Raw genomic sequence first — 13688 nt, forward strand, 5'->3', positions numbered from 1 at the left:
AGTGGGGGAGGGGAAGCAAGGTACAGAATAGTGTACAGAACATCTATTAAAAAGTAGAAATAAGAATGGGTCATATGTGCTTGAATTTGTGTAATGAAACATTGGAAGGAAATTTAAAAAGTTACCTATTAAGTAGGAAAATCATGGTGGAAGGACATGCAAGTTTAAGACTTCAATATATGGCTTTTGTTTTGTTTGCATTTTTGAGCCTTATAAATTATAGTAAAAAAGAGATGTAAGTGAAACCTAATATTAAAATAGGTAATAACTCTTCTAGATAGAATATTTAAGTAACAGTTTGCCATATGGCTCAATTTTCAACATGTAATTGCATTAGGGGAAGAGTAGAAAGGTAATATGATGAGTATAATGCTTGAAATTAAAATATTCATTTAAAAGTTTCAGTTAATAAATGATGAACTAGTCACTGGCTAATTTGTAACTTGTCTTTAGTCCTTTATAGATTTTCTGGGCTTCAGGTTTTAAAATGCTGTTAACTTGTGCATTGTAGGATGTTTAGCAGCATCTTTCTCCCCTCCCCCACCCTACTGTTTTTCCTGTCTGTGTCTATTTCTCTTGTCTTCTTGTCTTTCTCCTCTAGGATTCACCAGGATTTGATCCTGGGGACCTCTGATGTGAAGAAAGGTTCCCTATCACTTGTGCCACCTCAGTTCCTGGTTGCTGTTGCACCTCGCCTTGACTCTCCCCTTCTCTCTTTTGTTGCGTCATCATCTTGCTACATGACTCACTTGCCCGGGCCCTTGGCTCACCACATAGGCCTGGCTTGCCATGCAGGCACGCCTTTATCAGGAGGTCCCAGGGATGGAACCCAGGTCCTCCCATATGGTAGGCAGAAGCCCAATCTCTTGAGCCACATCCGCTTCCCAGCATCTTCTGACTTTTACCCACTAAATCCCATAGCATTCCCTAGATGTGACCAGGAAAAATGTCTCCATTTTTCCAAATGTCCCCTGGAGGGCAAAATTGCATCTGGTGAAGACTCACTGCATTGGAAGACTTATTCAGTTTAACAGAGCTACCATTATTCTGCTTTGCATATCAAAACTTGACAGCTTTTGATTTTACTTCTCTAGTTCACTGAAATAAAATTCGTGTTTTTTAGCTTTGTACCTTCTTAATTCACGGTGAATGAAATATCTAGCATTCTGAAATTATGAAATATTTAAGCAAAAAAAGACAAGGCAACTGTGATAACTTGCTATGATTTTCAACCTGCTTAGTGGACATCCCAGTTTGGCCGAGATCTAAACTTTTTCTTCAAATGGATGGACCTGTCTGAGGAAAGCTTCTGGAGTGGGAAGACAAACTTTCCTTACTTTGGGGTTTAACCCCAGGTCACAATGCAACACCATCCGAAGTTGTGCAGATTCAAAGGAGGACCCCACTCAGGCTGCAAAGGTTTGGCCACAAAACAAGTTAGGTACAGAGTCATGTATTTTCTGGCTTTTATTGCTTATACAAGTCAGGCTTCTTCCTTGGTTAAAGATACTAAAAGTTTGCCGCTACCCCAAGCCAAATTAAAGGGAAAGTATGAATCTGCTGACAAAGAAAAGGGTTATTATACTCTTGCTAAGTTTGTTTAAACAAGTCACTTGGATGAACTAGGAAAAAAAATTCTTTTGAAAAATAGGAGGCATGGTATTGACTTATCTTTAAAGCCCTTTTAAAGAGTGACTTGAGATTATAAAGCATTTTTCAAATGCACAAAGTGCTTCATGAACGACTCAATAAGCCTTAAGGAATGCTTTTTTTTTAGTACATCACTTTTCTTGTTGTTTAAAAGAAAATACCCCATTCAAAGGGTGGTAGCATATTTGATATCACCACTGTTTAAAGAGGAATGGAGTTACAGGAATGAGAAGTATATAATTAGTAAATAATCCTTCTCAACAAGTGAGTTAAGTAGTAAAACCATGAAGGGAGAAAAGAAAAGCCAGAGGCAACACAATCAGTGCATTTCAGAAATGCGTTTTTGTTTTTATTTGAAAACAACTTAAATTTTTAGACAAATGATTTTAGTATATAAATTTGATTTTGTTTTTATACAGAATATAAAGATTTCCTTCATTAATCTTCCATATGAAGGGTTTAACAAGCCTGAAGGAAGATACTTTCTGCATACAAACGTGTAGTTTATATGTGTGGGGCCGGAAACCAGTGGTGTAGTGCTCCTACACGTAAATCAGGACGAGTGACACTACATATTAAAAGGGGAGAAGAGAAATATTCTAATTCATCAGATTCAGGAAGCAAACATGACATAAAATTGTGCAAATAAGACCAAGGCAGAAGTTTTAGTTAGGACACTGCAGATTATACTGGAGTAACAGGTTTGTGAGGCTATAAAATAGTGTGCACCACATTAAAACAGCAAGGAAGAGCTACTTAGAGAAAGGCTGGAATGAGAGATTTTCACTACAGCAAATTAACTTCTTGTCAACTGCCAAAACAAACAAACAAACAACAAGCAAACTGAGCTTCATGAGTGTTAGTAGCTGAAGGCATGTTATACCATTTTTGGTGCAGCATGCTAGAAGTTAGTTAGAACTTCATTGGTGCATATGAATCATTACAAGTCACAGAAAGTTTTTTTGCTCCCTTCTCATCAAATTTCAGGCATGTCTTATTTTGGATGGAGTGTAGCTTTTATCGATTATTTCGTCCTGTAAAAACATGTGAAGACAACGTTCATTCTGTGCCAGAGGATGACCAGCGACCCTAGGAATAAAAACACAAATTTAGTCGAGTATTTAGCCCAAGTGATGGAGGTGGGGTGGGGGGGTGTCAAACACGTATTTTAAGGTTAGGAAGCATGTGCAATTCAGAAATAATAAGTGTTATTCTGGACAGCCTATAAAGCTACATTCTATCAACTAATGGTACATTTTTCCTCCCTTTAGATCACAAGAGTAATTTAGAAAACATTAATACCAGATTAGCTTCTTTAGATGTTAACTGCTGTGTTCATAAGAAACCTAAATGACTTTTTTTTTTCTGAGGTACCAGGCTGGGGATTGAGCCTGGGACCTCATATGTGGGAAACTGGCACTCAACCACCGAGCCACACTGACTTTCCTGGGTTGGTTTTTTGTTTGTTTGTTGTGTTTCTTAGGAGGTACTGGGGATTGAACCTGGAACCTCCCATGTGGGAAGCAGGTGCTCAACCACTTGAGCCACCTCTGCTCCCCCTAACCGACTTTTTTTTTTTTTTTTTTAAAGATTTATTTATTTATTTAATTTCCCCCCCTCCCCTGGTTGTCTGTTCTTGGTGTCTATTTGCTGCGTCTTGTTTCTTTGTCCGCTTCTGTTGTCGTCAGTGGCACAGGAAGTGTGGGTGGCGCCATTCCTGGGCAGGCTGCTCTTTCTTTTCACGCTGGGCGGCTCTCCTCATGGGCGCACTCCTTGCGTGTGGGGCTCCCCTACGCGGGGGACACCCTTGCGTGGCACGGCACTCCTTGCGCGCATCAGCACTGCGCATGGCCAGCTCCACACGGGTCAAGGAGGCCCGGGGTTTGAACCGCGGACCTCCCATATCCTAACCGACTTTTAACATTAAGAGTGATACATGTCTGGGAATGGAGCGGCTCAAGTGATTGGGCACCTCGCTCCCACATGGGAGGTCCCGGTTCAGTTCCTGATGCCTTCTAAAAAAAAGAAGACAGGCACACAGCGAGCACAAACAATGAAGGGGTGGGGGGAAAAGAAAAAGTGATACATATCATTGATTCTAAGAATTCCTTTAAAAAAAAGAGCAGATACATATGGGCACAAGTGTCCAAGTTTTATATTTTTATTTGCTTGCTTTTAAGTTTCCATCACAGGCTATACCAAGACCAAACAGGGCAGCTAGATTTCTATTTCAGACTTTTTAAAAAGTCTACTATAGCACTGCTGTCTCCAAAAGGAAAAGCATGGTCATAAAAAGACAGGTGCAGGTTTCATGTTATTGTAGGAAAGCAAGAGCAAAGGCTTTGTATAACCCTTTCCCTTTTTCTATTTACTACTTGCAGAGTCTCAAATCAGCAGATAAAATGTCAAGTGCACTAAAATAAGTGAGTTCACACAAGCATGCTCTCTAGGAGACTTCATTTGATCAAACTTAAGGCTGAGCACAATTATAGTGAGCCCTTTTCCTGCCATAACTCTCCCTATTAGTTTGGCTTTTAAAAAATAGCTATATTTCAAATGGGAATAAAATAGAAAGCTGGAAATTTTGGTTTGTAGCTTATTAAGATTTCCTAACATAAAAGACAGTCCCAAATCTTTTTACATTTTCAAAAGAACACATTTTACCATGAAAATTAAAATTGTGAACCTTTACACAAGGCATGCTGTTATCATCTCCATCTGCAATCAAACAAAATGATTGCGAATGTATTGTAAGTTTTATTGTTCGTGCTAGAACATACCTTAAATCAGAAAGAATCATAAGTAAAACTGTATTTTTTAAATGCTGCAATTTTAAATGTAATTTGCATAAATTAACCAAGAAGAACAAATATAAAACTTAGGTCAACACAAAGATACTCATTTCAGTCACTCAAGTGTGTTAATATCACATGATATTCCATTTGTTAAACACTTTGTTTAAACTATACAAAAAGTTAGATAGAAAATAATGGCCAAAAGGAAAAGTGGTATTACAGTTTAGGTTAATATCTAAATTATTAATAGCTACCCTAATGTGAATCTATGAGGTAACTGCAGAATTCTGTGTGCTCTTACACCTTGAGGGATAAAAAGCACTTACTTGTTTATAAACTGCTCCAGTCCTTGCTTTCTCTCCTCAATGAAATTATCATCAAATATTCCATCATCTCCTCTAAAAGGAAGCTGACGCAAAAATGCTTTCCCAGGAAGTGGGGGAACTACAACCTAAAAAAGACATTAGGGAAGAAAGTTTGATGGTTTGACTTATTAATGGGGTTGTGAAAATTTATAGAACACAACAGGAAGACAGAGTACATCCTCACTATGAGAGACATATCACTTTCAAACTTGCTTAAATATGAAGGAGATTCAGTGAAAAACACTCTGAAATAAGACTCAACATTCTGGAGGCACAACAACCAAATGTAGAATTGTCCATCAAACTAAAAGCTCCGCAAGGGTAGGCCCATAACTTAATTAAAATGTTGTTCCCAGCCTTATCAAAGCACACATATACTAAGAGAACATTCAGGGAAGCGGAGTTGGTCCAGTGGTTAGGGCGTCCTCCTACCACATGGGAGGTCCGCGGTTCAAACCCCGGGCCTCCTTGACCCGTGTGGAGCTGGCCCACGTGCAGTGCTGATGCGCGCAAGGAGTGCCGTGCCACACAGGGGTGTCCCCGCGTAGGGGAGCCCCACGCGCAAGGAGTGCGCCCCATAAGGAGAGCCACCCAGCGCGAAAGAAAGTTCTACCTGCCCAGGAATGGCGCTGCACACATGGAGAGCTGACACAACAATATGACACAACAAAAAGAAACACAGATTCCCGTGCTGCTGACGACAACAGAAGTGGACAAAGAAGAACACGCAGCAAATAGACACAAAGAACAGACAACTGGGGTGGGGAGGGGGAGGGGATAGAAATAAATAAATAAATAAATAATGTTAAAAAAAAAAAAAAAGGGGAACATTCAAGCAATACTGAAATAAAGGTTACCATACCACTCAGATATCTCTGATGATACTTGGGGAAGACAATGCCTTACTGCAATGGAAATGCAGAGCCCAAAATTGACTCTCAATTATACGAAGAAATGTTAACACTTTTCTGACATGGGTAGATAAGAATTCTGTGGTCAATTTCTTCAACATCTTGCCATCTGCATATAGGTCTTTCTAACTGAATCTGAGGTGATGACAAAATAATCAACAACCCTACTTGTCAACACTCTTCCATTTTCTAGGCTGAGAAGCATGGCAACTTTCTCCCACATCCCCTATCCTTCTATCTTTTCCGAAAGACCTGTCATTTCTTCCTTCCCACACTACAGAAAAATCCCAAATCTTCCCTTCAAAGTCTACCTATTCTCCAGGGTCAACTTATACTGATCTCTTCCTTCTGGAAATCAGCTTAGCTCAAATATTTGTTTCAATTAAATAGCACCACACTATTTAATTCACAGGTTAATCTGATTTCTCTATCCCAATGTTTCTCAACCCAGCACTATTGACATTTTGAACCAGATAATTCTTTGCATAGCAATCTGACCTCTACCCACTAAATGCCAGTAGTAGCACCCCGTAGGTTGGGACAAAAAAAAAAAAATGTCTGTAGACATTGCAACATTGCCAAATGTCCTGAGAGGCAAAACTGCCCCTGGTGGAGAACCACAAATCTATCCTATTAGTGCCTTCAAAGTAAGGACTGTGTCATCTGGCTTCTCATGGTTATTTTAAGAAAAGCAGGGCATACAATAGAAGCTCAAATATGTATTAACTGACTAACCACTTAGTTGGATACTTATTTTATATCAAAAAAGAGAAAAAGTAGAAACAAACCATTCAAATAAGGAGAAAAATAAACTGATACATACGGAAGTACTCATTTTCACTAGTAATACAAATTGTACATATTCTAAAAGAGTTAAAACTTTAAACTTTTGATGAAGAGTTCTTATACTAGGCTTTCATCCTAAGACAGTAATTCAATATGGCAAAAAAGGAAAGAACAATACAACTTCATAGAACGAAGCAAAAAACAGAAAACCAAATGTCCAACATAAACTTTATAATCTCTTCCTAGATCCATCCATTCTGCCCAGATGACCAATGATTAAGACATCTAAGGATTTGTCTCCAAAGTTTGCTTTAGTATTCCAGAATGTCTCCCCTATATTAGCATTTGTCAAGTTGAAAGTTAAAATCTGCAGGAGGGAAGCAGATGTGGCTCAAGTGACTGAGCTCCCACCTACCACATGGGAGGTCCCTGGTTCGGTTCCTGGTGCTCCGAAAGAGCAAGGAAGATGAACACACATAGCAAGTGCAAACAATGAGGGGGTGGGTAGAAATGAATAAATAAAATAAATCTTTAAAAAAACAAAACAAAACAAAACAAAAATCTGCAGGGACATTCCAAGTGAGAAACAGAGATCATGGGGAATCAACTGAGTTCCAATCTGGTGGTCAGGAAAAACCATCTGTCTCTACAAAGCTAAAAAAAAAAAAAAAAAAAGAATTAAAAAAAAAAAAGGAATCCAGAACCAGTGCTTTAAATAAATAACCATAATTAATTAAGGGTAGAACATGAAATTTAAGATTAAAGATTACTACAGATTATCAAGAGCTACATTCTTCCCTAACATAAGATTCAAAACAGTCACTGAAATGGATGGTGAGGTTGTAGTCCACAGAGGTAATACTCTACAAAAGTCACAAATGGCATATCCAGCTAAGATTCCCAAAGTTCCTCTTCAACATCAAATTGTTTTGCTTAAACAGTGTGAAAAGATCTGGAATTCTTATATGAATTTAAAAGTCATGAATCTAAAGATATGTGTGTGCACATGGTGGGAGGAAGGAGCCAGGAAGATAATTTGGTCAGCATAATATACTGACAGCCAAAGCAAGCTAGAATAAAAGTTAAAAGATTTAATCACAATGACGATTAAACTCAATAAATATCACTTAGTTTCTAGCCTAATTTAATAGATCTTAGTTCAGAGTAATAATCTATACACAATGTTGTAATACCACTATGAAAACTTTCCCCTTGAATGTAAGTAACACTGCTGAATTATATATTTGAATGTGGTTAAAAAGGGGAATTTTAGGTGGTATATATACGTTGTTGGTAGAATGAAAAAAACAAACATAGGATTGTACAACACAGTGAACCCTAATGTAAACTAGGACTATAGTTAATAGTACAATTATAATAATATTCTTTCATCAATTGTAACAAAAGTACTACACTAAAGCAAATTGTTAACAACAGGGAAAACTGTGGGTGTGGTGAGGGTATATGGAAACTATTTTCTGCACGATTCTTCTGTAAACCTATAACTTCTTTACTAGAAATAATACTGAAAAAAAATAAAGTAGAAATACTTATATGCTATCTTAACATGACAAAAATGTAGCATTTATCCATGCTGCTTAACAGTGGAACACTAGGAGGAGTTAGGAATAAGATATGATCAGATTTTTAAAACTGGACTAATATTAGAAATGCAGAAAATATAGATATTGTGTAACAGTGATCACTACTGAAGTGGAACATCTTTATAAAAATTTCTTGACCATGTGGGTTTTTAACCTATGAACTATCAATCCATATCCTTTGTCCATTTCCTGTTGGGCTATTTTTCTCTAACAGATTCAAAGAATTCAAAGAATATTATTCACTAATCCCGAATCTACAATATACATTTTAAATAGTTTTACTATTCCTTGTCTTTGAACTTTGTTTATAAAATTGTTGATCTCATAAATCTTAATTTTGACATAAGATTTACCCAACTTTTCCTTTACTGTTTCTGCTTTGAGTGTCTTGTCAAGAAATCTTTCTCCTCCCTGGTAACATATTTCCTTATGTTATCTTCTAATAGTTCTAGAGCTTTGCTTCTGACAGTTAAGTGTTAATCTCTCTGAATTGTGTGTGTGCATGTATATATACAGTTCCTGCCTGGGTGCTGAGTATGTAGTTTGAGATGTTGATCTAATTTTATTTTATTTTATTCACATGGGAAGGGAATTTCCTAACCTCAAGTAGTTAAAAGTCTATTTGTCAATATTTGTAAAATAATTTCTATTTTATTTCAAGTTCTCATATGTGCAAAAGTCCCTTTCTGGACTATCTATTCTGTTCCTTTGACCTGTTTGCCTATCTCTATATGTTTTAAATTATTATAGCTTTATAAAATCTCTTAATATCAAGCATGGAGAGAAACAGATATGGCTCAAACAGATGGGCTCCTGTTTACCATATAGGAGATCCAGGGTTCAATGCCCAGGGCCTCCTGGTAGGGGCAAGCTGGCCCATGTGGTGAGCTGGCCCACGCAGGAGTGCCACCCCGCACAGAAGTGCCGCCCCGCACAGGAGTGCCAGCCAACACAGACAGTTGACACAGCAAGATGATATGCCAAGAGACACAGAGGAGAGATAATAAGAAGACACAGCAGAACAGGGAGCTGAGGTGGCACAAAAGAGTGATCGCCTCTCTCCCACTCCAGAAGGTCCCAGGATGGGTTCCTGGAACCGCCTAATGAGAATATAAGCAGACACAGAAGAACACAGAGTGAATGGACACAGGGAACAGACAATGGGGGTGGGGAGAGGGAGGGAGGAAGGGAGGGACGGAGGAATAGATCTTTTTTAAAAAAAAACAAACAGAATGGAAAGCTCTAATTGTGCTTTTTCATTAATGTCTTCAACAGATGAGACCTATAATCTTTCATGCAAATGTCAGAATTAAGTTGTTGAATTGTATTGAATATTTTTCTTAAACTACTGAGGTAGTACGTTTTGACATTGATCAATTTCTATAGTACCTATCATTATGAAAAATACACCACTAGATTCTAACACTGAATTATCTTTGACATTTCATTTATTTATAAAATTGACCTATATGAAATTGTGGGTTGGTCCAGTTAAAATTCTGCTTAACAAAACACCTCAGAATTTAGTAGCTTAAAATAACCACAATCTTTTATTATTTCTAAAGGCTTTCTGGCTCAGAAATTTAAGACAAGCTCAACTAGGAAGTTCTGTCTTGGGGTCTCTCGTGCTACACTCAGATGATGGATGGGTCTGATGTAGGCTCAGAGCCTCTCTATGTGGTTCTCCATGTGGATTAAATGAGGCTTCTTCCTAACACTGCAGCCTCATGAACTATTTACTTACAGGTAGCTGAAGGCTTCAAGCAAGTATTCTAGCAAATGAGGCAGAAGCTGAATTGCCTTTTTTTAAAAAAAAATTTATTTTATTTATTTCTCCTCACCCTACGTTGTTTGCATTTGCTGTGTCTGTCTGTTGTGTGCTGGTCTTCTTTTTCTTTAGGAGGCACTGGGTACCAAAACTGGGACCTCCCATGTGGGAGGGAAGTGACTAATTGAATGAGCCACTTCCACTCCCTGCTTTGCTGTATATCTCATTAAGTTTTCCTCCATGTATCTCTTGTTGCCACATATATTTAAAAAAAATATATATATATATATATATATATACACATATATTAAAAAGAACTTAATCCCTAAATTAAAAACTAGTGCTAATATATAAACAAAAATTTTTGAATATATATTCTTAGCAATACTATAATAGAGTATAACTTTCAAACAGGTCAAACTCCCAAGATATTTACTGATTTAACATTGAAACATTAAGAAAGGGGAATTTTAAAAAATAGAATGGGAAAAAATTTTTGCAAATCATATCTATGATAAAGAATTTGTAAGTTTTTTTAATATAGTCTAGAGACAATTTAATAATAGACAAATAATCCAATTGGAAAATGGACAAAGGATCTGAATAGACCTTTCTCCAAAGAAGATACACAAATGGACAACAAAAACAAGAAAAAAAAAAGATTAGCCATCAAGGAAATGCAAATCAAAACCAGAGTAAGATATCACTTCACATCCACTAGGACTGCTATAATAAAAAGATCGACTCAAGTGGTGGTGAGTAAAATTAGAACCCTCATACACTGTTGTTGGGAATGTAAACTGGTGCTGCTGCAGCTCCTAAAACACAGTTACATATAACCCAGCAATTCCACTCCTACGTATATATCCAAGAGAAATGAAAACACTTATGTACATGCAAAAACCTGGACACGAATGTTCATAGCAGTATTCTTTTTTTTTTTGTAAGATTTATTTTATTTCTCTCCCCTTCCCCCCCGTTGTCTGCTCTCTCTGTCCATTTGCTGTGTGTTCTTCTATGTCCGCTTGCATTCTTGTCACGCGGCACTGGGAAACTGTCACCTTTTTTGTTGCATTATCTTGCTGCGTCAGCTCTCCGTGTGTGAGGTGCCACTCCTGGGCGGGCTGTGCTTTCTTTGCGTGGGGCAGCTCTCCTTGTGGAGTGCACTCCTTGCACGTGGGGCACCCCTACGCGGGGGACACTCCTGCGTGGCATGGCACTCCTTGAGCGCAGCAGCACTGCATGTGGGCCAGCTCACCACATGGGTCAGGAGGACCTGGGTATCGAACCCTGGACCCTCCATATAGTAGGCAGATGATCTATCAGCTGAGCCACAACTGCTTCCCACAGCATTATTCTTAACAGCCAAAAAAGGAGACACAACTCAAATATCCATCAACTGATGAATGGATAAATAAGATGTGGTATATTCATACAATAGAATATTATTTGGCAATAAAAAGAAATGATGTACAAGTATACATAAAAGATAATGTGGGTTTGGTTCCACAAAAGCAAATATTCCAATTAAGCAAATCACACAAATTTTTGGTTTCCCAGTACATATAAAAGTTATGTTTATACTTTACTGAATTCTATGTCTAAAATATGACAAAAACACAAAGCAAGCACATGCTGTTGTAAAATGGTGCTGACAAAGTACTTGCTCAATATAGGATTGCCTCAAACCTTCAATTTATAAAAAATGCAGTATCTGCAAAGCATGATAAAGCAAAGCACAATAAAACGAGGTATGCCTGTATGGACTCAGGCTACAACAGTTCATGTGTCAACTTGGCTAGGTTATGGTAACCAGTTTTTTTTGTCAAGCAAGCACTGGTGCCTGATTGTTACTGTGAAGATACTCTGTGGGTTTAAATTATTACTATGGTTGACTAAATCTATAATCAACTGAGGAGACTGCCTTTAACAATGAGGGAAGTTTCATCCAATCATCTGAAGGCCTTAAAAGAAGTGGTGATTTCAGCAGTAGGAAGGGAAAATTTCCATCTCTACTTCAGCCAGCCAGCTTCTCCTGGGGAATTCATCAAAAACCTTCATTGGAGTTCCCAGCTTGAGGCCTGCAGTACGGAATCTGGACTTGCCCATCCCAACAGCTACACGAGACAATTCCTATAATAATAAATCTCAATAATAAATCTGAAATATATTCATATATTATATATCCATCCTCTTGGTTGTTTCCCTAGAGATCCCTGATTAATGCATGGATGAACCTTGAAGATGTGCCAAGTGAAAGAAGTCACTTATATATATATGATTCCATTTATATGAAATGTCCATTCTAGGAAAATTTAGAGAGAGAGAGAGCAGAGTAGTGGTTGCTGGGGAGAACGGGGAGTGACTGCTGATGGGTAAGAGGTTTCTTTCTGGGGTGATGAAAATGTTCAAAAACTAAAATAGTGATAATTGTACAACTCTGTGAATATACTAAAAAAGAAAACCCATTGAATTGTACACTTTAAATGGGTAAATTGTATATGTGAATTGTATCTCAGTAATGCAGTTTTTAAAAAAATAAACTATACATTCAGCAAAAATTTACTAAACACCTCAATGTGCTCAAAACCTATCAAGGCATTTCCCCATGATGATAAAAAAGTTATTCTTTGTTGCACAAAACTCTCTTAATTTGTTTTTCGTTTAGATCTTTAAGCCATCTGCAATTTGTATACAGTGTTCTTAATTTTTATTTCCAAATAGATGGTCAAATATTTCTACCCCATTTACTGAATATATACTCCTTTACCCATTGAGCAACGTTAATCTCTATTAACACTAAATTCCCTATAAATAGCTTCTAAACTCTCAATTATATTCCATTAATTTATTTGCCCATCCCTAAAGTAATATCAATTATTTTAATTACTGTAACCCTATGATATGTTCTGATGTCTAAGAGAACAAATACCTGCTCAATATTTATTCAAAATAATTTTTTTAGGAGGTACCAGGAATGAACCCAGGACCTTATACATGGGAAGCAGGTGCTCAACCCCTTGAGCAACATCTGCTTCCCAAAATAATTTTTGATTATTGAAGCTTTTTAAATCCTGAACCTCATATATAAATCTGCAAATTTATAAAGAACCCCTCTAAAATTTCTATTAGAATTATGAATTTCTGAAATTAAGAGATACTGTGTTATTTCCTTTAGATCTATACTAAAATGCCACCTGCAAGTAAGGCCTTCCCTTGACCAAACTATATGAAACTAACTTTGCTTATTTCCCCTTAGTTTAATTTTTTAAGAATTTATCACCATCTGACATACTATATATTCTACTATTTTTTTCCTGCTTTCCCTTCCCTTCACTACCACCCTGACTTATCCAATAGAATGTAAACATCATAAAAGTGGGGACTTTTTATTCATAAGTACTTTATACTCTGATCCTCTTTTGAATAAGACTGTTTTTCTACATTTTTGGTGGAGTACTATGATTTGTGGATGTTGCTCTCATATCCAGACACACTTACCGGATTAGGAAGTTTCCCTTCCCTTTCTAGCTTACTAAGGCACTTCACGACTTCTACCACACTCACTTCTTTCCTACTAGTCACAAGTAACTTTTCACATTGTGAGCATACTTTCACGACTCCATGCCTTTGATGTCATTCTCATGTAGGGCTAGAATGAGGGACATTAGTGAGAACTTGCTTCCTCTGATTTACTTTGTAGTCAAGCCACCAATTTTTTTTCTAACATAAAACATTTATCAAGGCATACAACAGTGTCTTTCAAATTGCAGGTAGCAACCCATTAGTAGATCATGGTCATCATTTAT

The 13688-nt window shown here is 37.3% G+C and overlaps 1 protein-coding gene across 1 annotated transcript in view; it reads right to left on the bottom strand.

The window, feature by feature from the left end:
- Nucleotides 1-1973: 1973 nt before the first annotated feature.
- SNX3 (sorting nexin 3) overlaps nucleotides 1974-13688 on the bottom strand; it is a 62185-nt gene continuing 50470 nt past the window's right edge. The window contains exons 3-4 of the mRNA XM_004468417.5: nucleotides 4772-4896; nucleotides 1974-2739 (exon numbers count right to left, since the gene is read on the bottom strand). Coding sequence (XP_004468474.1) covers nucleotides 2634-2739; nucleotides 4772-4896 — 231 coding nt within the window. The 3' untranslated portion in view covers nucleotides 1974-2633. The remainder of the gene's footprint in view (nucleotides 2740-4771; nucleotides 4897-13688) is intronic.

The sequence above is a fragment of the Dasypus novemcinctus genome, chromosome 11 (assembly GCF_030445035.2).
Source record: "Dasypus novemcinctus isolate mDasNov1 chromosome 11, mDasNov1.1.hap2, whole genome shotgun sequence".
NCBI classification, from domain to species: domain Eukaryota; kingdom Metazoa; phylum Chordata; class Mammalia; order Cingulata; family Dasypodidae; genus Dasypus; species Dasypus novemcinctus.